At 38.9% G+C, this 25801-nt stretch overlaps 1 protein-coding gene across 1 annotated transcript in view; it reads left to right on the forward strand.

Annotated features, from left to right (window-relative positions):
* adgrd2 (adhesion G protein-coupled receptor D2) overlaps positions 1–25801 on the forward strand; it is a 92225-nt gene that overhangs the window by 21755 nt on the left and 44669 nt on the right. Inside the window, exons 10-17 of the mRNA XM_041788251.1 lie at positions 7475–7609; positions 7950–8058; positions 16114–16219; positions 18921–18976; positions 19170–19296; positions 19395–19498; positions 19752–19854; positions 23124–23277. Of these exons, the coding sequence (XP_041644185.1) occupies positions 7475–7609; positions 7950–8058; positions 16114–16219; positions 18921–18976; positions 19170–19296; positions 19395–19498; positions 19752–19854; positions 23124–23277 (894 nt within the window). The remainder of the gene's footprint in view (positions 1–7474; positions 7610–7949; positions 8059–16113; positions 16220–18920; positions 18977–19169; positions 19297–19394; positions 19499–19751; positions 19855–23123; positions 23278–25801) is intronic.

A 25801-nucleotide genomic window follows, 5' to 3' on the forward strand; every position in this document is an offset into this window, starting at 1 on the left:
CAGTGACAAGGCACTGCAAGATAAAACACTACCAGCTCAATCTATTGTACAGTTTTACAACTGACATATGATTGCACAAATTCCCACAATGCACCTATTCTTGCCTCACTTTAGTGCACCTTGCTTCACCATTTCAGAACCACTGCTATAGACTACAACAGAATTTGTGGAGCGTATATGACCGTATATGAATGAACAGATTTCTGTTCTTACAAGAAACGTTTCCATTTCTCTCTCCTTCTTTTAGTTCTCAGCATGAGCTCAGCAATCATTTTTCATAATTGTTGACACAAAACAGTTCACGGTCTGTACTTTTTTCCCAGTAGGATTTATTTTTAGCAATGTGTTGGGCAGGATGAGAGAGAAACTTTCTAAATAATCAAACCAAACTTACCACATCATAAATTCTTTTGTATTGTGGAGATTTGCTCTCAGAACTTCTCAAGATTACATTCTTTCCTACCTGGCTTTGTACTCAACATGGCGAGAAAAATTTCAAGTAGATTCCTCTGATGAAATAAAGCACCTCCCTCGTACAGTTCAGCAGAAATATGCTAAAGTTGCCATGGTAACACCGTTCCAGTACACGTTAATCAATGCAGATTGAAATTCAAACTATTACTGTTGTTTTGACAGCACGCTCCTTTAAAAGAGGCTGAATGGAGGCAGAGAAAAAGCCAAAGCAGAATGAGAAAGAAACCTGTGTTTTTACATCCGAGAAAACATTCGCTTACAAACATTTCCAGCTCATTTTATTTATCAACTTTTATATTTGACAAGGTCCAGTGCATTTAATCTCATAGGCTTTTAAAATAGATGAATAAATACATTCCTTCAAATCAAATAAGCCTTACCAGACAGTTATCATACAGCAGTGGGTCAAGAAGAAGGGCTGGTAGGGTTCTGTGGTAGTGTGATTGGAAGAAATGTTTATTTCTTATTGATTGGCTGAGTTAGTGTGAGAGAATTCAGTTGATTAGAATAAATATCAATTGAATAGGAGTATAGAAATAGTAAAAATTAGCAGTTTTTTTAAAGTCACTATAAAAGATTAATGCTTTAAAGGTGTTTCTCCTAAGATCCTGCTACACGGTACAAAGGCTTTGTGAACACAACAATGAGATTTATATATAAATAATGGGACGGTGCTTCTGAGGATAAAACCTTGTGGTTCACGGTGGCACTGAGTGTTCTTTGTCAGGCTTTTCTAGCAAAAATGTCCCTGGCCTTTCCACAATCCCCCCCAGGAATCAGAGAAATCCATTCCCTCCCCCCTCTCTTGCTCCACTTTTCAGAAAATGTGTGCTGAAACAAGCCTTTCTCAGATTTTGCCCTAATGATGTCATGTGGGGAGTTAGCAAAAAAAATTATTCTGTTCAATAGTTAAACTCAGAATACAACACATTAGAGGCAATAAATGTGCCAGAAAACATCACGTTTGGACATCTATGGTCTGAAAAGGTACTGTACTTGCCCTATACCAGGGGTGTCTAAAGTATGGCCTGCCCATGGGTCATTTTTGATTTTCCTGCCAAAATTATTTAAATTAAATGAAATATGGCCCTCGTTGGAGCATGAAACTTGTGCTAGACTGTATTATTCCTCTTAGCTTCAGCACAAAGCAGTGCTACCATGCTAACACTGTAAACAAACATTTTGACAAGTTTTTATGCTGTTTTTTTCAAGGACTTAACTGAGACAACAGTATGAATAGTAAACATACTGGCAACCAAAATGATAAAGAAATCTTGACTTATAACGTCCTTATGGATTACAGTAGCAAATAGCAGCACCAGTAATGTGGTGGTAGCCAGAGCCAACCAGGACCCCATGAAATCTGATTGGCCATCAACCAGCCATTTAAGCATACCTAATCACTGAGCATATCTTAACTTACATTGGATTGGTTTTAAAAACATTAATATCGAGGTGAGGTATATATTTCTGTTTGTGGGCCCCAAATGGAACAAGTTCAGATACCCCCGCTGTATACCATTTGACATTTCATAAACAGCCCGTAAAATTAGAAAATTCTGCCCTGGTTCAGTGTTCTGAGGAATCTCAAATGCTTTTTATTATTTTTGACTGTTAGGCACACAAAAAGTGGTGTCAATTGTTCTTACTTCAGGTCTTTAAAAGTCTCAAAATCAATTTTTAAAAGTGTGCAGGATCCCTGTTCATTACCATTTGGCATTTAGTGAATCTTAAACAGCGTCAGGTAGGAAATGTAGGGCATCGGTCCTCTGTAGCCTTGGTTCCCAATCTGGGTTACAGGACCCTACCGGGGGGGGGGGGGGCTCCAGAGATTCCAGAGGGGGCCTGATGGCCTGTCTGCTCTGAGGTTGTTAAAAGTAGGTTCCCTCAAACTACCTGAAATCATGATAAAAGTTGTATAAATGGTTCATACTATGGTCTTTGCTAATAACACTTGTGGTTTGGGCTATTGTGCTTGTTTTAAATGATGAAAACAATTTAAAGTTTTACGTATTTTGACAACAATTTGGCACTTTTTTCCAAGTGGGTCCTGTGGGGATGGGGGTGTGAAGGGGGGGCCCAGTGGAAAAAGTTTGGGAACCACTGCTCTGTAGGGTGTCAGACATCCAACACTAGGATTTAATTACTGATGAATAAAACTCCAAGACAAATGTTCTCATCTTCATTTCAATTATACCAAAAACCTAAAAAAGATCAAACTCAGTGAGACATGGCTTTTTTAGGCCCTGTGTACAGCTGGAACAACTATCAGAAATAAGCATGATGGATGATGACAGTAACACTTTAGTTTAATATCTTGGGGAAGTGTTTTTGAATTATGAGGCTTAACTCAAGGGAGCCCCATTTTCTGATGTGCACCACGGCGTTCCATGTCACATACACTGCACACACATATATAAGTGCAGCATGGTCAACATCAGTGAACAAGCTTTGCCCAAAGTCAAGGCCATAATTGAATTATACTTCATAATTCTATGATTGATCATATATGCCAATATTATTTATACCACATACTAGTGTTGTAGGACTTGAGAATGGTTTTGGTCTTGAGGCCGGTCTCAAGACCACATTTTGAATGTCTTTTCTCATTTTTACTTGGTCTGGGACTGGCCGGACTCGGGATTTTCCATCGAGACCGGTCGGGACCAGCACTGATCTGCTATTCTTTGACTTCATTAATGCGATAATAAGGAGAAGCACTCGCTAAAACAACAAATAGCTACACCTGCAAAAACTCAGACATCAGCCCATGTTAATTCTAGACAGAGATACCTCTGAACACTTACTTTAGGCCTCATTCACCTGACAAATCTAGATAAACGTCTCATTTTCACATATAGAAAATAATTCCAGACTTGTCAGGGGCTTTTAAATATATAAAAGGATTTATTTTTCACAAGAATTTGGTGAAACAAGTTTAAGATTTGAGATTTTTGAATGTTGTGCTCTAAAAGAGTTGCAGACACCTTGTTTTTATCCGTCAAATTTATTAAAAAGAAAACTAAAATTAAAGAGAGAATGTTCTTTTACTGTTCAACCTTGTCATGGTTTTATGAAATTGATTTTTATGGTCTTGGTCCACGTTGAGAGGAGCCAGATGAGGTGGCTCGGGCATCTAGTCCGGATGCCTCCTGGACGCCTCCCTGGTGAGGTGTTCCGGGCAAGTCCCACTGGGAGGAGGCCCCAGGGAAGACCCAGGACACGCTGGAGAGACTATGTCGCTCGGCTGGCCTGGGAATGCCTCAGGATCCCCTGGGAAGAGCTGGATGAAGTGGCCGGGGAGAGGGAAGTCTGGGCTTCCCTGCTTAGGCTGCTACCCCCGCGACCCGATCTCGGATAAGCGGAAGAAGATGGATGGATGGATGGATGGTCTTGGTCTTGTCTCGGTCTCGACCCCCAGAAGTCTTGGTCTTGTCTTGGTCTCGGTGCACTCTGGTCTCGGACAGTGTGGTCTTGAGTACAACAATACCGCAAAGCCTACTTTGCCAGTGGTTCTCAACCTTTTCAGCCCAGGACCCCCATTATAAAGGTGCCAGTGATCGTGGACCCCCACTGTACCTGAAGGTGGTTGAACACAGCCATGCACAGTCTAGAATAGTCATGTGCAGACAACGTCCCCCATAAGGGGGGAATCAAGGGGAGAGCTTTAACCTGAAAAATAACCACTCTTACCCAAGAAGCACGTATATTTTTTATTCATTTGTGGGGTAGATAGCCTTCTTAGAAATGGGTAAAAATCCCCTTTGTTAAAGACAGAAATAAAATGGGTTAAAGATGGCTAGAATAGGTTAATCATGGCAAAAAATGGTGGAAAAGGTGGTGAAATTGTATTTTAAAAGTAGCAGAAATTGGTTAGAAGTGGTTAAAATGTGATTAAATTGGCAAAAAAAAAGTCAAATGCGGCTAAAATTGGTTAAAGTGGCAAAAACAGGCTTAGTGTTAAGGGGAATTAAAAAGTGGCTTAAATAAATTTAAATTGGCAATAATGGGTGGAAAATTTGGTGAAATAGGATGAAAAATTAATACAAACTGGCAAAAAGAGTTCACTAAGAAAGAATTAGGGCAAAAATTGGCAGAAATTGGTTAAAGTGGAAAAAATGAGCATATGATATATCGTTTTAACAGAAGCAACAATAGGTACAAAGTGGCAAGATTTGGTTTAGAAGTGACAAAAACAGGCAGAATAAAGTGTTGGAAAGGGTTTGAAATGAGAAAAATGGGTTTTAAGTGGCAAAAATGTGTTGAAATTGGCGGGAAAAAGTGATAAAGACGGGTCATAATTGAGTAAAATGGGTGTAGTTGGCAACAGTGTAATTAAGAAAATATTCTTAGGTTTTTTAGTGCATCTCACGACCCCATTGGGGTCCCGACCCCAACGTTGAGAACCACTGTACTATACTATAATATTTATCTCTTTGGATCTTTACATCATCTAAACCATGTTTACTTTTTAAATTATTTTTTAAATCATTTTTCTCAAATGCTTGTGATTACAGGTATATTTATATGTTAATGTAATTTTTGATCATTATTGATAATGCAAGTTATTATCATTGTTCAATATTATTTTTTATTTCTATTTATTTTTAATTCTTATTATTTAATCATCATCATTATATTTGCATTATATTATCATATCTTTTATTTGGCTCCCACTGCTCATCCAAAATCTCTCCACCAAAAAACCCCCCAAAATCATAATGTAAAAATGTTACTGTACTGGGTCATTGTCTCGTCTTGTTGTTTGATGTCCCTCTTTCACTATTTTTTTGAAATGTGATTTTTTGCACAAATAAATAAAAGAAAAACATCAGAGTTGACGTCAATAATTCTGCCACTTCAGCAGCAGCGAGTTAATCCCTTCTGTAACCTTTCATTGAGGCACAATAATAACAACTTAAGTACTGCAGAAAAAGTTTAATCAGAGCAAAAAATACATTGAAAAACAGACAATCACAGCAAAAAGAAACACCACTCACTGATAAGTTCAGGTACCAACATAAATCTGGGCTTTTTTTCACTGCAGCCAAGCAAATCTGAGTGACCACAGCAGGAAGAGATGCAGAAATGTGTTGACTGTGGGGACAGATGGTCCAAAATTTTTATTTATAATGTAATAAACAGATAAAAACACTGAGATATTTTAGTATTATTTTATATCAGAACACTTTATGTACAGTGTTTCACAAATTTATTAGACCACCACCCAAAGTAAGGTTTATGCCACAGCTGCCCTAAATTAACAGCACTGGTAATTACCAAAATCATTTTTTATGTTTCTGCAATGGTTAATACACCAATATGTAGAAGCTCTTTAACCAAAATGATATTTTTAATGCTAAAATATGATTTTTATTGTTATCCATGAATTTGTTATCTATGAATCCATTCTTCCCACCTTTTTTGCTACTTTTTGCCAATTTAAGTCAACTGATTTTTTGTCACTCCTCACCATTTTTGCCATTTTTCTCCCAGCTTTTGCCATTTTATGACTGTTTTGCCCCTTTCGCCCATTTTTGAAATCTTTCACTAATTTTAATGCCACTTTAAATCAATTTTTTGCCATTTTTCGCCCATTTTTGCCATTTTTATCCAATGTTGGCCCCTTTGTTCTGCTTTTTGCTATATGCAAGTCAAGGTTATAATAGTTTTGGATTTTTCATCAGGTTTTTTTTTTTTTTTCCACTCTGTGTTCGATTTCAGTTTAGTTTATATTAGTTTTTACTGCTGGTTTGTTAGTTTTATTTAGTGTTTATTTTGCAAAGATTCTTCGTTTTAGTTTAGTTTTTTTTTTTTTTGGTTTGTTTGTTTTAGTTTTTGTTTAAGTTTTTTATGGATAGAGCTGAAAGAACCACATACATTTTTTTAAAACATATTCAAACAGGCTACTCTTCACTTATCATTTTATTTACCTAATGATGATGTTTGAATACAACTCCAGACATAAAACTACCACTGTGTGAAGTCTTAACCAATCAGGGTGTTGGTACCAGTCAGTCTGGTTGTGTCAAAGACTAAAACTAAGGATATTTTGTCTCCATTTTTATTTTAGCTAGTTTTGTAAGCGCACTATACAGTTTTAGTTAGTTTTTGTTTTTTTAGTATAGCTTAGTTTTTATTTAGTTTCAGTTAACTAAAATTGATTTTTGATTTTAGTTTTAGTTATTTAGTTAGTTTTAGTTAACTTTAACAACCTTGATGCAAATTCACCCCCTTTATTGCTACTTTTTGCTACTTTTCACCCAATTAAGCTGGCTTTTGCGATAATGTGCCACTTTTCCTCATTTTGCCCATTTTTCCCACCTTTCTTGCAGGTTTTTGCCTATTTTGGTCATTTTTCACACATTTTTGCCACTTTTCACCCAGTTTTTCCATTTTTCAAACATTTTGCCATCTTTGCCTATTTCTTCCCCTTTCACCCATTTTTTGCCCTTTTTTGCCACCTTTAACTCATTTTGTTGCCACTTGCAAACCATTTTTGCAACTTTTCACCGCTAAGATTGAGGCTCTTGCAAAGGTCTTTTTCAACAGTTTGGCTCTTTGGGTGAGCAGGGTTGAGTAACACTGCTTTAATCCTATCTTGTTCTATCAAACTACTCAAAGCAAAAATGCTAACTTGTTTTTATATGAAATATATCAAACTCTCCAGTTCTAAAGGAGTGATTGACCTTTTATAAAATATATTAAAAAAATCTACTGCCAGATTATCTGATCTTTTTATTTCTGTTTCATGAAAGGCAGCAATAATAAAATAGTTACATTTTTGTATTTTAATTTTATAAGTCATTTTTGAAATTATACAGACTCAGAACCATTTTTATTGGTCAGTTTGTGTCTGCTTTACTCTCAATAAAGTGAATCAAACATCAAAAATGAAAATTAATCAAACTCAAGTGCTCTGCATATCACCAGCGCAGACTCTTAAAATATCTAAAAAAATATATATATTATTATTGATAAAACTTGTCTCTAATTTCAGAATTGGAGGTGCAGCAGCAGAGACTTCAGGAAGGATCCAAAGGTTCCAGCTTCTGTGGGCCTGAGTCTGAGAAACACACCGACATAGACTGTATCTCAGTCCCTCAGCACAAGATACAGGATCTCCATAACAACGGTGGGAAAATGCTTCAAGATCCAATCATTTCAGAGCAACAACTTATTCAGACTTACCCAGCACAGCTGTCAGTGTTTGCAAAGAGACGAGGTATTTTATTAACCTAAGTCTTGCGATGCACTAACAGCAGACTTGTGAATGTGCATGCACTCACCTACTTACACTCCCAAGGTCTTGCAGTGAAGTGCAGATGGAGCCACATTGTTGAGTTTTGCAACAACTATTCATCATGAACAATGAGTGATCCTAAATGAACTACATTTCTCTCAGTGATTTATTTGAATGTCTTGTCTGGCACAAGCTGAAAAAGCCTCTTCTTGCTGTTGTGTTGAAATTGCAGGCTTCCACCGGCTCACGTTGGTTAACACGTGGTACGGCTCCCTGCGGCCTCTTTTCAATCCTGAGGAGAACATCACCATGGTTCCTACTGTCACTGACGGCAGCCAGAGGTAACATACGAGCACGAGTAGAGCCAGAGATGTATGCATTTTTATATCACCACTGTGTCGCAGTGTGGAGAGGATTACACAACAGTCTGCAAAAGTCACTATTGCAGGGGTTTTATCACATGAAAAAAGCCGATACAAAGGCATTAAGTGTTACACAGCTGAGTGTATTTCCCCACAATCAGTTTATCCTAAGTCCAAATTGCATCAAGATTGCCAAGTTATTGTAGCTTTCATTACCATACATCCATTTTCTAAACAAGCAGTGTAGAAAATGGATGTATGGTATGGGCAGAGCTGATCCTAGCAGCCATTGGGCAGAGGCAGAGTACACCTTGGACAGGTCACCTGTAGATAACAGGGCTGACATCAGGGGCAGTTCTAGAATCAAAACTTTAGAGCTCCTAAAGACTCTGACATGTGGACATTTATGCAAGTATTCAGAACACCTACCAAAGGGATATTTTCCTTTGTGCATCTCTTACAACTTAATATGTTCCTGAAAACAAAATAAAGTTTTTCATATACATGGTAAAGGTACACTGGCCCTGTTTTACACTTAACCCATAAGGACCCACCATAACCCAGGTGTCACATGACCTTTAAGTGTCCTGTAAGAGACCTTGCAGAGCTTTTTCTTGACTAAACTAATTGAAAGTAACAAAGTCCCTGATTGAGACAAACTGAACATTCTGGTGTGGCCATGTGATTGGTTGAGTAATTTAGAGTGGAAGAAATTAAATAGGTGTAGAAAAAAGTGGCATATCTTGTGGAAATAGTGGTGAGAAGGGCAAAAGAAGCAACAATGATATTCAAATGGCAAAAAATACAAAATATAGAAATGCAACAAGATAAAAAATGTGAAGAAAATTGTGAAAAATGGTTAAAAGTCACAAAAATGGGTTGAAGAGGCATAAACTGGTAAAAAAAAAAAAAGAAAAAAAAAAAGCCAGATAAAGTTGTAAATACAGGTCAAAAAGGAGTTCAAGGTGGGAAAAAAAAGTCTAAAAGTAACATACAGGTGCAGAACGTTTGGGGAAAAGTGGCAAAATGGGTTGAAGAGGCATAAACTGGTAAAAAAAAAAAGAAAAAAAAAAAAGCCAGATAAAGTTGTAAATACAGGTCAAAAATGAGTTCAAGGTGGGAAAAAAAAGTCTAAAAGTAAAATACAGGTGCAGAACGTTTGGGGAAAAGTGGCAAAATGGGTTGAAGAGGCATAAACTGGTAAAAAAAAAAAAAAAAAAAAAGATAAAGTTGTAAAAACTGGTCAAAAACCGGCAAAAAATGAGTTCAACATGGGAAAAATGTTTAAAAGTAAAATACAGCTGCAGAATGTTTAGGGAAAAGTGGTAAGAATGGGTTACAGAAATGCAAAAAGGGTGCCAAAATGGTGAAAAGCTGTTAAAAAGTGACAAAAGTGGAAAAAGTTACACAAATTGGCTAGATGAAGTAGGAAAATGGTGTTCAAAAGTGAATAAAAATGGGAAAATGGGCATAGATCGGAAAAAAAGTGGCATAAATGAACAGAAACAGTGGTGAAAAGGGGTTAAAAAGTGACAAATATGGGTTGAAGAGGCAAATACAGGTAAAAAAAAAAAAAAAAAAAAAGCCAGATAAAGTTGTTAAAACAGGTCGAAAAACTGGCAAAAATGGGTTCAAGTTGGGGAAAAAATGTCTAAAAGTAAAACACAGCAAACATACATATAAGTGTTTTTTTTTAAGTCATAAATGTGTAGTTTTTGCTCTACTGAGTTGTTGTAATGCCTGCCATCATTTTACTATGTGGAGAAATGGGTGTGGGCTCTTATGGGTTAGAGGCCTTTCTGCAGGCATTTTAGTAAGCCCTTCAAGTACTACTTAATGCAGAAATAATAGCAGCCTTTTATGAGCTTATCTGCATAATGGCATTTAAAAGTTCTGACTTTTTAACATCCCCATGTTTTTCAGGTGTATTCAACATTCCTCACAGTTATTCTGAAGTGGTAGTCTTCTAAGAAATTAAGTTGCATGCTGTCAAAATACTTCTACATTTTTAAATGCATGTTGGTGTACCATATGTGTACCTTTTGGTTCATTTAGATTAGAGCTGGGCGACATAGATCAAAAATCATGTCTCGATATGCAGAGTTAGGGTTCTTGCTACAACGGACTATGCAAACGCATAGGGCCCCACAAGCCACTAGGGGGCTGAATGTTCGTTCTCATCTGAGGAGAATTTAAATTGCCTGTCTTTGTCCCTTACATGCTTTAAAAATAAATGTCAGAATAAAATAAGCCGCCATGATAAACTGAGGGTGTTGTGCAGGTGTCTGCTATGTCTCAAATATTTGCCACTTAACATTACTTTAAGATTACTTTATTAAGTTTACAGTGTATTCTATAGGTCTAAAATATACAACACTAGTTATTTATTAAGTGGCCTATTGTTGATTATTGTGGCAGTGGATAATGCTAACTCAACTGAGTTAGTTGCAGTCTCCTTCTTTGATTTGAATATTTATTGTGACAAGTTTGTGAGTTTGAATAATCCTGCCTCCATTCCTACAGCTGAGTTACATTTTGGATTTAGTATTTTGTTTTATTCAAAAAAAAAACTAAAATCAGAAACTGAAGTAAACATAATGTAAACTATAATATATACAGTCATGGACGACAGTGTTGGCACCACTGGAATTCCAGAAAATACAGCATTTCTCCCAGAAATTGTTGCAATTACAATGTTTTTGGTATACATGTGTTTATTTCATTTATGTGCATTAAAACAACACAAAAAAGCCTAAATTTACATAATTTTACACAAAACTAAAAAAAATGGGCCAGACAAAATTGTTGGCAAGTTCGTTTCAGTTTATTTTAACTTTATGTACAGCACTTTGAAAGTGCTGTTTACTAAAAAAAAATGTATTATTATTATTACCATTATTATAATTATCACTATTATTATAATTATTATCTTTAAATTAACATTTAAAATACTAACATTTACTTTCATTTTTGTTTAAGATAAATAAATACATGTACAGTGTTTGAATGAAGAAATATTAAACAAACTTTAGTTTTTAAACTTATTTGTTGTTTGTAAATCAGAGTGTCTTAATTCACTGAGCAATAATATTTATAAACTTTAAACAAGCCCAGCAGACAAACACATCAGGTAGAAAATAACTGGTCTCTCGTCAGTGTAATAAATGTAGCTCAGGCCAGCTGCTCCACTTTAGTTACCTTTTTAGCTGTCATACAGTTCACGGATTCTTGTGACTGTAGTTCTCGTAGGTGTTCTGTGGTACAGGTCATCTGAGGCAGCCCGGATGATGTCTTGAAGCCCCTTGTCATCAAGGATGTCGATGGTCTGCAGTCTCTGGTGACCCATTAGCGATCGCATTAGTTAGCTTAGATGTTGTTTTGGGGACAAATCTGGGTTTGCTGGACTGCGCTGGTGAAGCTCAGCATTATGGCTTGATACTGTGTTGTTGTTAGCATCTTTGCTAGCATTAGCAACATTAGCTATCATAGCTTGATCCCGTGTTGTTGTTAGCATCTTTGCTAACATTAGAAAAGATGCATTTTGCCTGGAGGTGGTACTTCAGACTCGCTGTACTTCGAAGTAAAGACAGTTCATCACTGCAGTATGTACACACAACTTTTGTTTCATCTAGACTTCCATTAGGCAGCTTTTTAAATTGAAACTGAAGCAGACCCGGGTCTGTCTCCTCACTCATCACTGCTGGCTGCGTTTGACCCGCCTTTAACCTTTTCACCAAAGGGATGTAAACATCCGTGCAGGAGGACTACGGGAGGAAGTTGTGGTCAAACTTACTCATATGATTAAATTGCGGTATAATTTTTTTAACATGTTAAACTTTCCAGATTAATCACGAGCGTTAATGTGTTTATATTAACAGGCCTAATTTTTACATATTCAGACATTTTTAGTTAGCTTCATGCTCTCACTGTTGGCTACAGCTTAGCAATTCAATGTTAGAGAGATCCTCTAACATCCAAAATGCCATCAGATGAAGTACATTTTTTAAATATACAATGCTGCTTTGAGATTACAATCACATTTCATTTAGAAACATTTTCACTCCACTGAAGGTCACTTCACAAGCTTCATTGTCCAATATGCATGCAAAAGCATTCAAACTAAATATGACAGACACCTGAAACATTTCATCTGTTGACTTCTCTCTTTGGCTTGTCTCTCCTTCTTATTAATGCCAACACATCTAAGTTTTTAAAGTGACTCATGATTCTGTTAACCTTGCAAAGCAGATGGATATGCCTGTTTCCTTGTTTTTCACTGGCGAATCCATCTTGCAAAGCTCCCATCTGAACCATTTGGGCCCGGATAGAACGTGACAGGACCAATCAGCGACGAGGGGCAGTACTTTCAGGCGCAGCAGAGTCATGACGTAAACAAGCAGCAGCAAGAGCTGGTGCAGTTATGGAGGAAGAGATTAGCTGGATGCTGCTAAAGCGTCAGTTTTATCAGAACTTGAGAACGTGTCTTTGTTAAAAGAAGAACAAAGAACAGCAGTGAGTTGTTTTCTTTTCAAAAACGACAAAAGTCGAGTACTTACATGTCTATAGTTGCCACGCGCAGCTTGATAGCGGCTACGTCACGTGTTTTGTTGCTCTGATTGGCCCGTAGAGATGTGACAGACAGAGCGTTCACCCAATCGCATTCTGAGTTTTTTTCAAAGCCTCTTCCTTTTCTCACATGTTTCCTATTGGAGCTTTCTCAATGTGTGTGTCAGGTTATGATTCTGTTGGACCATACGTCATGTATTTACGGTAAGACCTAACAGCAGACTGAGCTGTTTTACAGAACAGCAATCATCAATCATTGTGAGCATAAATCGGCATTTAAAAGTCGACACCATGAATCAAACCTCACTTTTCCTGGCGTGCTTCAAGGGAAAGTCCCCGTGTTATATTTTGGTCAGTATTTGATAGAGAGGCTGAAGAGCAGGGTGCTGCTCCAGGTTAGGAGTGCATGAGTGCTTTTGTATGACACTTCAATGATTTACCACTGCATGGCCCACTGTTTCTACAAATCCACTGCAATTTGAAAAGAGTTCAAGCAGTCATCTCCACTGAGGCATGTGCAGAGCACAGAAACACACACTCTGTGAAGCAGAGATGGCGAGACAGAGATCAGATAACTAAGATACAATTAAATAAATAGATGCACAACATAATAGTAGGTAGTTAACTTGCTAAAGGCGAAAAGAGGCAAGCTTGAGCTCTGCAGGGGGGAGTGTGCTTGCAGGCAAAGTAGTTTTATTTTGTTTTATGTTGGTAAGATATTTATTTTGTCAGAAATTTCCAAAAAGAACCTGCACATTTCACACCTTGTTTTGTAAATGTTTCTGAAGCTTAACTGATGATATTTCAGAAACAGACTGAAGTTCAGTCCTAAAGTTTGTAGATGGTAAATAGACTGCACATGTGATGATGATTAAAATCATAATGAGAAGGTTTTGGTGGGTGTGAGTTACCAAAACCTTTAACCCTCTGAGACCTATCCTACTTTGTAACCATCTTGCCCAGACATTAAGTGGTGTTAAGGTGTTGTATTGGGTTGAGGTCAGATCAGTCAAGTTCATCCACACCAAACTCTCTCATCCATGTCTTTATGGACCTTGCTTTGTGCACTGGTGCACATTCATGTTGGAACAGGAAGGGGCCATCCCCAAAATGTTCCCACAAAGCAAGGAGCAATTGTCCAAAATCTCTTGGTATGCTGAAGCATTCAGAGTTCCTTTCACTGGAACTAAGGGGCCAAGCCCAGCTCCTGAAAAACAACCCCACACCATAATCCCCCCTCCACCAAACTTTACACTTGGCACAATGCTGTCAGGCAAGTACCATTCTCCTGGCAACTACCAAACCCAGACTCGTCCATCAGATTGCCAGATGGAGATGCGGGATTGGTCACTCCAGAGAACGCGTCTCCACTGCCTTAGAGTCCAGTGGCGGCGTGCTTTACACCACTGCATCCAACACTTTGCATCGCATTTGGTGATGTATGGCTTGGATGCAGCCAACTGTAGCGATTGACTCTGCAGAAAGTTGGCCACCTCTGCACACTATGCGCCTCAGCATCAGCTGACCCTGCTCTGCCATTTTACGTGGCCTACCACTTGGTGGCTGACTTGTCATCATTCCCAGTGGCTTCCACTTTGTTATAATACCACTGACAGTTGACTGTGGCATATTTAGGAGCGAGGAAATTTCACCACTGGACTTGTTGCACAGGTGGCATCCTATCACAGTACCACGCTGGAATTCTCCTGAGAGCAACGTATTCTTTCACAAATGTTTGTAGAAACAGCCTGCATGTCTAGGAGCTTGATTTTATATACCTGTGGCCATGGAAGTGATTGGAACACCTGATTTCAATTATTTGGATGAGTGAGTGAATACTTTTGGCAATATAGTGTACGTATGCTTAAAGATCACTGATAAATCTGATCTCCACAAACCTTTGTTGTTTTGAGCCCAAATATTTGTGATGAGTAGGCTGTGCCAGCAGTGCTTCTGTTGTAGTAAATGATGTCTCTAATAATGAATTAACTTTAAAAGGTCCATATAGCTACCAGGGATTCAAAGCTATGCTTCAGGTAGCAATGGAGGACGTCTTCATCCAGTATTTAAGCAGGACGGTCCTCATATCCTCAATACCATGGTAAATAGTCTGTACTTACAACATACTATTCTAGTTTTCCTACCACATGTTGCATTTATCCTTTCATACACGTTTTCACAACTAATTGTAGACAATGCTATGTGTAGTTCCAATCAGTATTCCCCATTTACCCCCACCATATACATTAGATGCTGCTGACTGTGCCATAGGAGGTACATTGCCAAAGGACACAACACTTCAACATCTAACTACAAGAGCTGGGATTGCACCACTAATCCAGTGATGTAGAAACGCCTGACTCTACCACTAGACTGAAAGATACTTGGGTTAATTTTGTTGCAATCACTTGTACAGGTAGAACATTTTAGCTTACAGTTTCACAACCAGGACACTATTTTTTGTTCCCAGGTTTTAGAAAGCTAAGAGAACCATTAATCCACATCAGTAATGGTTTGCAACCGAGTGTGAAGCGGCTGGGATGAGAACCATCACCTGCAAATCTGAGGCCATGGTCCTCAGTCGGAAAAAGGGTGGAATGCCCACTCCAAGTTGGGAATGAGATCCTGCCCCAAGTGGAGAAGTTCAAGTATCTCGGGGTCTTGTTCACGAGTGAGGGAAGAATGGAACGGGAGTTTGACAGGCGGATTGGTGCGGCATCAGCAGTGTTGTGGTCTCTGCATCGGTCTGTCGTGGTGAAGAAACAGCTGAGTCAAAAGGCGAAGTTCTTGATTTACCGGTTGATCTACGTTCCTACCCTCACCTATGTCCATGAACTGTGGGTTGTGACTGAAAGAACGAGATCACGGATACAGGCAGCCAAAATGAGTTTCCTCCGCAGGGTGTCTGGGCTCTCTCTTAGAGATAGGGTGAGAAGCTCGGCCATCTGGGAGAGACTCGGGGTAGAGCTGCTGCTCCTCCACGTTGAGAGGAGCCAGATGAGGTGGCTCGGGCATCTGGTCCAGATGCCTCCTGGACACCTCCCTGGTGAGGTGGGGTAAAGCATGTCCCACTGGGCGGAGGCCCTGGGGAAGACCCAGGACACCCTGGAGAGACTATGTCGCTTGGCTGGCCTGGGAACGCCTCGGGATCCCCCAGGAAGAGCTGGGCGAAGTGACCAGGGAGAGGGAAGTCTGGGCTTCCCTGCTTAGGCTGCTACCTGACCTTGGATAAGCGTGAGAAGATGGATGGATGGAGCGAGAGCTGTTGAGCGAGAGCAGACAGAACAGGGACAGAGAGGGGAGTGGTGTAGATGGTCCTGTAGGAGACATGATTGGCAGCCAACTGTTATTAGAAATGCTACTAATGGGCCTCTGCTAATGCTATGTGAGCTTTATCAACTTTAAAGAATATATATTTTGAGCCAAACAACAGATGGTAGTAATATATGATTCTGTTTTCATTCCCAGGTATTTGGGCACCGTCCTGGGCTCCTCAGTTATATCCACCACCGTTCTTGGAGACAACCAGCCGGTCAGCACAGCGGTCCACTTCAAGCTCCAACACAGAGTGCAGGTGAGAATGTGTATAACTCTGCTAGTAAACCTGGGAACATATAAGATATTAACAGCTGGTTACTGGGAATAAACAAGTATCTAGCTGCTAGTAAATGGGAGATGAAAGAGTAATTACCTTCTAGTTACCAAGGAATAAATGAGTAAACAACTGATTGTGACCCAGGGAATACACGAGTAAAGGAAGGGTTGTTAACTGGAGAACAAATGAATACATTACTGCTAGTTATCTAGTTGACACTGTAACAAAAACATGGTAGTTAATGGGTAACCAATGAGTTCTAAACTGCTAGTTACAAGGGGATACATGACAGTGAACTTACCCACATTACTATTGGAATAGTGACAAAAGAGATGCAAACTGATTTCAAACCAGGGACTGAATGAGTAACTTCCTGCGAGTTGTCCAGGAAAAGAATGAATATCTCACTGACACAGAAAAAAACCTGCAGTGTTAAAATCTCAGTGTTAAACACTTCAGGGTTGATTTTAACTCCCAAACTGTAATTGTATCTCCATTCTGAGTGAAATGTCCTTCAGCCTTAGAGTTGACAGTGTTGATGCATTCAGTGTTAGTCCAACTCTGTAGAGAGCCAATTGATCCAATTACCTCACACTGCCATTTAACTCTGGGGTGCAGAGTTATCCCATTATGCCTTGTGTGTTTAGATGTGTTCTAGATGTTTTAGATGCATGTCTATGTATTTTAGATGTGTTTAGATGTACAGTGAGAACTGCTGGGGTTCCTTTGCTCATGTTCCTGGTGGATTACTGTTACCTTGCCTGGCCATCGAGAACATGTCGAATATTGAAATGTTTCATGCATTGGATGACAGGTAGACACAATATAGCCTAGAGTTATCTTCTAAACTCAGTTTTAGTGTGTTTAAAAATATATGTGGTGGATAAGTTTGTTTCTTGGTAAAGATTAGCCTTAGAAACCAGAATACAAGAGAAATGTATTCAAATCTAGACATGGTGAAGACATAAAAAAAACCTGATTTTTTTCTCCATGTTTCCCACCCCTAGTAACTGCTTACTGTACATGAAAAGAATGTGTATAAATGCAGCTTAATCACATATCAAATCAATGAAAAATCATTGCTAATTAAAGGGGACATATTTTACTCTTTTAAGACAAGTTTATATTGGTCTCAGAGATCCCCAAAACTTGCCTGTGAAGTCTGTTGCTCAAAAAAACACTCTAGTATTGGATTTTTGCATGTCTAAAAAACCCTTCTGTTTCAGCCCTGCTCAGAACGAGCTGTTTCTGTCTGTAGCTTTAAATGTTACTGAGCTGTCTGACTCCACCTCTGACTCCGCCCCTCTCAGGAAATGGATGTGGTTTAAAGAATGTGGCTCTCCTAATCCTCCTCTCAGCTGTCAGCTGTTGAAGAAAAACTCAAAAGTCCAATTTATTTGCTGTGGGTGAGGTGAGGTTTATTAAAGAATGCCTGAGCATCCTGGTGAACTGACTGATGCAGCACAGGGCTGCATCAGTGAGCCAACACAGAGCAAAGTAAAGCAAGGGTTCTTATACATGGTAACAGGATGTTTAAACAAGATAAAGAACAAAACGGTAAACAAAGAAACAGTAACAGAAGGGGGGGGGGGGGGGGGGCATTATGACCAGCTTGAAGAGGGGTCATCTAAAGGAAAAGGAAACAACACCTGGGTGTCGTAAGGGCCTGGAGGGCTAGGTGCAAAGATCAAAAGGGGTCACAGTAGGGAGGCCAGCAAAAGAGGCTTGGTGTGGCTCTGGCTGTTTGAGGGTCTCAAAAGTTCTTTGATAAGGATCAGGTCAGAGGTACCAGTAGGTAGATAGGGCTACTAAACATAAGTCAGATTAATCATTAACCACATTTATAGCACAATTTCTTCATCACAGCTGAAGAGGAGGATCAGGAGAGGAGGGCAGAACTTTCTTCCAAGCAAAGAAGGCCAACCAAACCTGGGGGCGGGGCTAACTCCCCACATGACATCATGAGGGGAAAATCTGCTCGTTTCAGCACACATTTCTTGAAAGGTGGAGAAAGAGAGGGGGGAGGGAGTGGATGTTGCTTGAGGGGATTTTGGACAGGTCAAGGGCACATATTTTTGTTAGAAAAAGTGATTTTTGAATAATTGGTAATTAGTCGCTAGTTTTACAGGAAAAGAACAAGTTAAAAAGCTTCTAATCAGGGAAAACATGACATGAAAAAAAACTGTCTGGTTAACCAGGGAAAAGGGGAAATTCACCGCCAATTAAGTGGGGAACAAATGCGTAACCAACAGTTAACCAATAGTTTATTTTAAATGTTAATCTTTTTTAGTGTTAAAGATAATAAATCTAAGATAAGGTACAGAAAATTATGTACAGTTATGCTGAATTAGTGAGTGAATTAGTGATCTTCTAGTTAACTTCTAGATAGGTAGTAAGTCCTTATCGATTTTATAAAGCAGCTCATAGCTTTCAGAAGATCATCACACTGGCTAGTTTCTTAATGCAATGCTTAACAATCACTTCATCAGAACCTTTTCAATAGTTCCTCTTTCATTAGCCTGGTTAATTAGGGGTTGTTTGTTACTGGGTACCTGTGCCAGTCTCCATCATGTTAAAGTGTTCCTGAATGTGTCCCTCTTTGGCACCCTGTGACGTCCCTACCACTGCTGTCTTGATTAACAGTCGCACAGATTGATTCTGTATTCTTGATGTCTTACAGAATCCTGCTGGTACTGTTTATGATCCGGTGTGTGCCTTCTGGGATTTTGAACTCACGTAAGGACCAATGAACACACATAAAAAGCGTGGGCATTTCGAAGGTCTCAGGTTCCTCTTTAATAGCTCAGTTATCTCTCCAGTTCTATTTTAAAAAATCTGATGAATGCACCAAAGTTTAGATAGGAGAATACTTTTAAACATTCCTCTGTGTATGTAGACATGTCAGTGTTTGCTGTTTGTGTCTGACTAGACTGGAGGCAGGTGGGTGGTGGAATACGAAAGGCTGTGAGATAGTGTCCAAACAATATGGATACACTGTGTGTTACTGCAACCACACCACCAATTTTGCATTGCTGCTTCAGGTTTATGAAGCCCAGGTAACATTCCTCTCTCCAATCACCACTTTGTATTTTGTGCTTTCATCTGCAGTTTGTGTGCTTTTTAAAGCTTGTGTGTGTGTTTGTGTGTGTGTCAGAGGAGCCCGGAGAACGAAAAAGCTCTGCAGGTGCTGACGTTCATCGGCTGTGGAGTGTCTCTGTGTGGCCTCCTCTTCACCTTCATCCTCTTCATCGCTGTGGGGTGAGTCACAAACATCACAGAGTGCACTCTGCAAAGCGCAGAGGGTGAAAAGCATTTCATAAAACCCTGCCAGATTCACTTCAATAACTGGAGAGAAAAAACAGAACATTGTGCTCTGCAAATATGTCAACAGCACCAGAGCGAACATTTTAGAGAAATCCTAAGAACTAGCGTTAGATCTTTTCTCAGATGCTTTATTTCGTGTGTGTTAGCGTGTCTGAATGTTTTTTTTTGTGTCTATGTGCATGCACAGTGTCCCTAAATCTGACCGTACCACTGTTCACAAGAACCTGATCGTTGCTCTGGGCACTGCTGAGCTGCTGCTGATGTGCAGCGACTGGGCATCTGCAAATGAGGTGAGACTCTTGTATATCATACTTTGGAATCACTTTACAATTAGGTGCAAACAAAATGCCATAACTACCAAGTGACAAATCAATCAGTAACTGTTAGTTAACAGGCCAGAAATCCAGACTGAAAAACTGTGACTGTGAGAGGTACTTGTGACCCTTTCAGATGTTTGACCGTTTTATTAATTCTATAAATCAATCACGGTCGATATATAATTTGGCTTAAAAATTACAAAGAAAGAAACCTCTTTCATGTCAAAGTGAAAAAAAAATTCTAAGTCACCCCTGGCTGCAATCCAAGCCTGATTGCACATCTGAACACTGCAATGTTACTCCAGTCGTCTTTGCAATACTCAAACTTTGTCAGGTTGCACAGGGATCAGGTGTGAACAGCCCTTTTTAGTTCCCCTCCTGCAGACTGAATCACATTTTCCTCCAGGATTTTTTCTATTTTGTGTCATCTTCACTTTACCCTCTACCTTTGCAAGCCTTCCAGGATCAGCTGCTGAGAAGCATCCCCACAGCATGATGCTGCCACCACCGTGCTTCACAGTGAGGATGGTGTTTGCATTGATGTGCAGTGTTTGGTATCCACCAAACATAGTGTCCTGTCTGATGGCCACAAAACACAATTTTCTTGGTGCTTTTTCTTCCACTTGACCATGGAGTCTCCCACAGTGGCCTCTCTCACTAGTCTTCTTCTTGCATGCTCATTCAGTTTGTGAGGAAGGCCTGATCTAGGCAGATTTAGGGCGCTTTCACATTAGGCCCAGTTGTTTCGAATCGTGCAGCGGTGCGATTCCTCCCACTCCCCCTTCCCTCCACTGGCTTGCTTTCACACTAGAAATATCAAACTGTGCCCAGGCCCACTAGTGTATTTACTCAGTCTGAAAAGGCAGGTGGCGGAATGTATGTAGCTGGTTTACAACCCCGCAAAGGAGGAGAAAGAAGAAGAAGCTACCATGGCAACCACTGGAGTAATGACCTGAGCGAAGACTGCTTTTGTTTTGACTCAGCAAAAAGGCCATCCTGCAGCCATGGATGATTAAAATCACTTTTTAAGATGCCAGCAACTTCGTTCTTCGTATCTGCACATCTACGTGCAGCTCAGAGGATTAAATGGGCTCGTGCTGGGCAGATACAGCAGTTTTTGAGGTGGCAAGAGACTTTTATTGCCTTTGCACCTCCTCTCAATGACTCCAACTTGTGTTCATCCTTAAGAGGAGTCACAACAGACCATTTATTGGCTGGATTTTGATGATGTCCACTTTTTATTGAGGAAAAATGTGAATAAATTTCTGCGCTGTTGAAAGAAGTTTTGTTTTTACGATGAGGTCATAAAGCTGATATGACATATTCACATCTCATCCGAACCATGTCAGAGTCCTCTTGAATCATGCCCTAGACCACCTCCCCAAGTGGGCACGGGCTGGGTGCCTGGGCGCGGTTCGTTTGCATTCACACTACCCAAACAAACCAGACTTTGGGCTCAAGTGCAGTCAGATCCAGGACCGGGCCCCTAGTGTGAAAGCACCCTTACACATGTGCCATATTCCTTCCATTTCTTCATGATGGATTTAACTGAACTCTGATGTATAGTGGCTTTATTTTTTTTTTTTTTTTGTATCTGTCTCCTGACTTATACTTCTATAATCTTTATTCTGAGTTGTTTGGAGTGTTCTTTTGTCATCATGGTGTAATGGTAGCCAGGAATACTGATAAAAAGTGACTTGGCCTTCCAGACACAGGTGTGTTCACACCAAAATCATTTGAGACACATTCACTGCACTCAGGTGATCCCCATTTCACTAACTGTGAGACAACTAGGACCAATTGGCTGGACCTCTGTTGAATTCAGCCAGTCACTTTAAAGCGGGTGATTATTTATGTCACTTTTTACATGACATGTTTTTTTCTTTGTTTGTTTTTATTAGGCAAAGTGTGAAACGACACGGGTGACACAAGTGCCATACAACATAAAACACAGTAACAGAGCAGACGGGCAAAAAGAACATAGAGAGTGAATGTAATTATGAACATAAAGTTAAATGAATGCAGACATCAAAACAAAGACAAATCAGATTATCAGTTAAGACAAGGGAAAAAAAAACAGAAAAAAACAAATGGCAAAGAAGGAATAAAAGAAAAATAATGGGGAAGATCAGGTGGTTTTGTTTTCTGGTATTGAGAGGAAAGTTTTTTTATGTGATGTGTGAGTTCTTGTCTAAGAAGGTGCAGACATGTGTCTTTAATTATGAGCAGAGTTATTGTATACTTCCAAGTATAGACGGTTAAGGAGGAAGGAGGGGGAAATTTATGGGATGGATCCTCTTGGGGAGCAGCCACTTCGGGGGCTGTACCATTTGTGACCCAGTCAATTTGAGATGTGCACAAGTGATGTGCTTTTATTTGATTAACATTATTTTGTAGAAATCTGTTTTCACTTTGACATTAAAAGTTTTGAAGTGTCTTTGTATCTTGTCAAAAAAGCCCAGTTATGTTTACCATGATTGATTAAAAACTATATAAGAATCAAACATACGAGAGGGTGAATATTGTTGATTAGCACTGTACACCAGTTGCCATGTACCCTATAGTAAAGTGTTAGTTGCATTGTAGTTTAAGGTGTGTTCCGATGGGGGAAACATTTAAAGCTTATTTTTATCTTCTTTCCTACATAATAAAAGTATTCACACAAAAAAATCAGACCCGTCTGTCCACAGTAGCCTCAATAGAACACAGCACAATGCAGTCACATAAATCCACTGAAAGGTTTTTATACAATACTCTACCGTGCTGTTTAGGAAGAATGAGGTTTTCTTTTCTATAGATATAACTTTAAAACAACAGGTTCTGAATGGATAAATGTAGAGAAAAGACATAATGTTTTTGAAGTTCCTTTAAGTCAAATATTAAAATTAAGATTATTATATGGTAATAATTTCAGCTGATAGTTTCACATATAAACTCAAGTTCATTGTTGGACATGTGTATGACTCACAATGCAGAATGTTCTCAGGAGTAGCTTATGTCCTATAAGTCATTTTGGCTTCAAATGAAATATACTATTATACACTCTGAACTACCACAAAAGTAAAATCTCTTTAGGCTTTTATGACAAACCTTCATGACAAAAAGGGCTTATGTAGCTAACACAGTCAAATAATATACTAGTCCAAAAGAAAATCTCTCCCATACAACAATTTTTTATCATAGATTTTTGTGTTAGTTAAGGTTAATAGTCATATTTTCTGTCTGTCTGTATGTCTCTGCAGGCAGCTTGCTTTGCGGTAACCGCACTGCTCCACCTCTTCTTCATGGCCTCCTTCTCCTGGATGTTGGTGGAGGGTCTCCTACTCTGGAGCAAAGTCGTCTCAGTCAACATCAGCGAGGACCGCAGGATGAAGCTCTACTACATCATTGGATGGGGTAAAATCTTATCTTCCCTAATGGCTCATCAGTTGAAGTTGGGTCTTTTTAGTTACAAATAGATCTCCATCAAAACTTCCTTATTGTATTCTTCTCCATGATTTATCCTAGAATTAGTAATATCTATTGTCATGGTTCAACATAAGCCACTTAATGGTACTCAGTGGCCCCCCAACTGTAGATTTAGGAGCCCCATATGACAAAGTTTTATTTCAAGTCAATGCACAAACATCCTGGTACTTTTGACAAGGGTTTGTTAAAACTAAATGATGCTGTTGAAGCTCTGCTCCATGTAGAGTGTGACCCTGTTAGACATCCTGTCACCACAGATGAAAATTTCTACATGTTTAGTAGGAACAGGAAGGGTGTGAGATGATTCATTTTTAAATCATAATTATTTATGATTAACCTCCTCTTTTTTACTTTATAATTCCACTATTTGTATTTTTACTCTGATTTTTTTAATCTGTTTTTATTTGGATTTCTGTTCAGTCTTAAACTAAAGGAAAAACTGACTCTCGTGTTTTCTTTTGAAAGAAAAGATTGAACTTTGAGTAGATTATGACATGAACAGTTGTTATGGATCTAAAAGGAAATAAGAGAACAGAAGGTTCAGATGATGTGACCGGTCCACTGAGCTGTCTGTGAGCTTTTTAAACGCCACAGTGGTCGACTTATTTGATATCATGATTGCTGCAGGGGGACAATGCATTTCTTAACCACTATGCTGAAAGGGATAGTAAGGTATATGATTAATCATGGTTAGAAAAAGTGAATGCACAATTATGGACCTTAAGCACATTGTGATTAATGCATTCATGCTGACAGTACTAAAACTGTGTCCAATATTTTAATCAAGCGTTATTTAATTGAATTTATGGACAAATTCACAATGAATTATCAATAAAGCACATATAGTGAGAGTATATTTTCCTTTTTTTTGTGTGATCAAATTTTTTATTAGATTTTAAGAAATTTACAATATACAACAGAAATAATATCGATAAGAAACATACAGAAAATAAGCATATGAGAAATACCCCCATCCCAGGAAAAAACAAACAAACAAAAAACAAAACAAAACAAAAAAAAACAAAACAAAACAAAAAAACAACTGTTCCTTATGTGTACAAGGATTAATAAGTAGCAATGTAGGAAGACATATGACAACTTATGTTTGTATACCAGGTTATGGCAAGTGTACTACACAGCTCCGACCTTTCCAGCACAAGTTCTCTAGCAGAGATGTACAAGTATCTTTGTCTCCACATTCATACCATGGACCTTGTGGGTTAACAGGAAAATAAAATTGCTCAGAACAGATTAGTTATTAAAAAAGAATTCACTTCAAAAGCTCTTTTAGAGAGTCGGCTGCAGAGCACCAACTGTGTAGACTAGTCTCTCCAGCTCCATTTATGCGAGCTGTAGCTAACTCCAGATAGATAACATCCAAAAAAGTCAGGACCCAGTGAGAGTATATTTTCCTGACTTTATGCATTACATATTGCATCTGTAACACCTCTGCTCTTGACCTGTTGGGGCTGATGAGAAACTAGACATCTTCTAGGTTCAAAAGAACCCTAAATGACAGAACGTAGTTAATGTTTGAACACTCGAAAAATGTAATACCTCTTCACCTTAGAGAAACATTAATAATAATAATAACAATATTAACACAATAGAGTGCTCTTTAAAATAAAGTGGAAAACAAACAAACAAACAGTTGCTTTGAGCTGGCCTCCCAAGCCGGATGTTCTTCTGTCAGGAGGGGTTTTGAAACGTTCAAAACACCCAAAGAGTTCAGGTCTGGTTTGAGGAATCCAGATGTGTGTATGTGTTGAGTGTCAGTCTATTACTGCCTGGGCAGGTTAACAGTGTGTGTCTTATCTGGATCTGAACAAGTGAATCAAGAAATTCTGACCTCCTCTGGGGCGGGTCAATCTGCTGGCCACACCGTGTCCTTGACTGTCCTCGGTCTCGCCGGGCCAGGTTCACCATCATAACATTCATCTGTGCTCCAGTTCTTTACTAGATGAAATTAACCAGCCAACACAGACAGTGCAGAACTGTGAGTTATCTGGTTCTATTTCTCTCTTAACATTAGACCTCATTAACTTCTTTTCTAAATCCACTGTAGCTTGTCTATCCACTGTATAACCCATGAAATAAATCCAAACAGCATGAAATGAATTGCTAAGTATTGTGACAGTAAGTTTTCAGCACCAAAAGCATGAATTACTCCACATGAATTACCAAATGTCAAGGTGTTTCATACAAATAAATGAAAGTTACCTTCTGAAACCACTTACTCTCGTTTATCTCCTAAAACATGAAATAAATGCAGTAATTACTTCAGATTACTTTCACAATTTTATTTTATTTTTTTTATCAGAATAAATTATTAAAACCACATCTTTACTGCACTTAAACCATTAAAGTGGGCTAACTATCCCAAAACAAAATAGGTGAAATGTCCTTAAAGGCCTCACTGCACTATCTGAGCTGCCTCACTTACCTGAGTTAG

Source organism: Cheilinus undulatus, linkage group 5, assembly GCF_018320785.1.
Source record: "Cheilinus undulatus linkage group 5, ASM1832078v1, whole genome shotgun sequence".
NCBI lineage: Eukaryota > Metazoa > Chordata > Actinopteri > Labriformes > Labridae > Cheilinus > Cheilinus undulatus.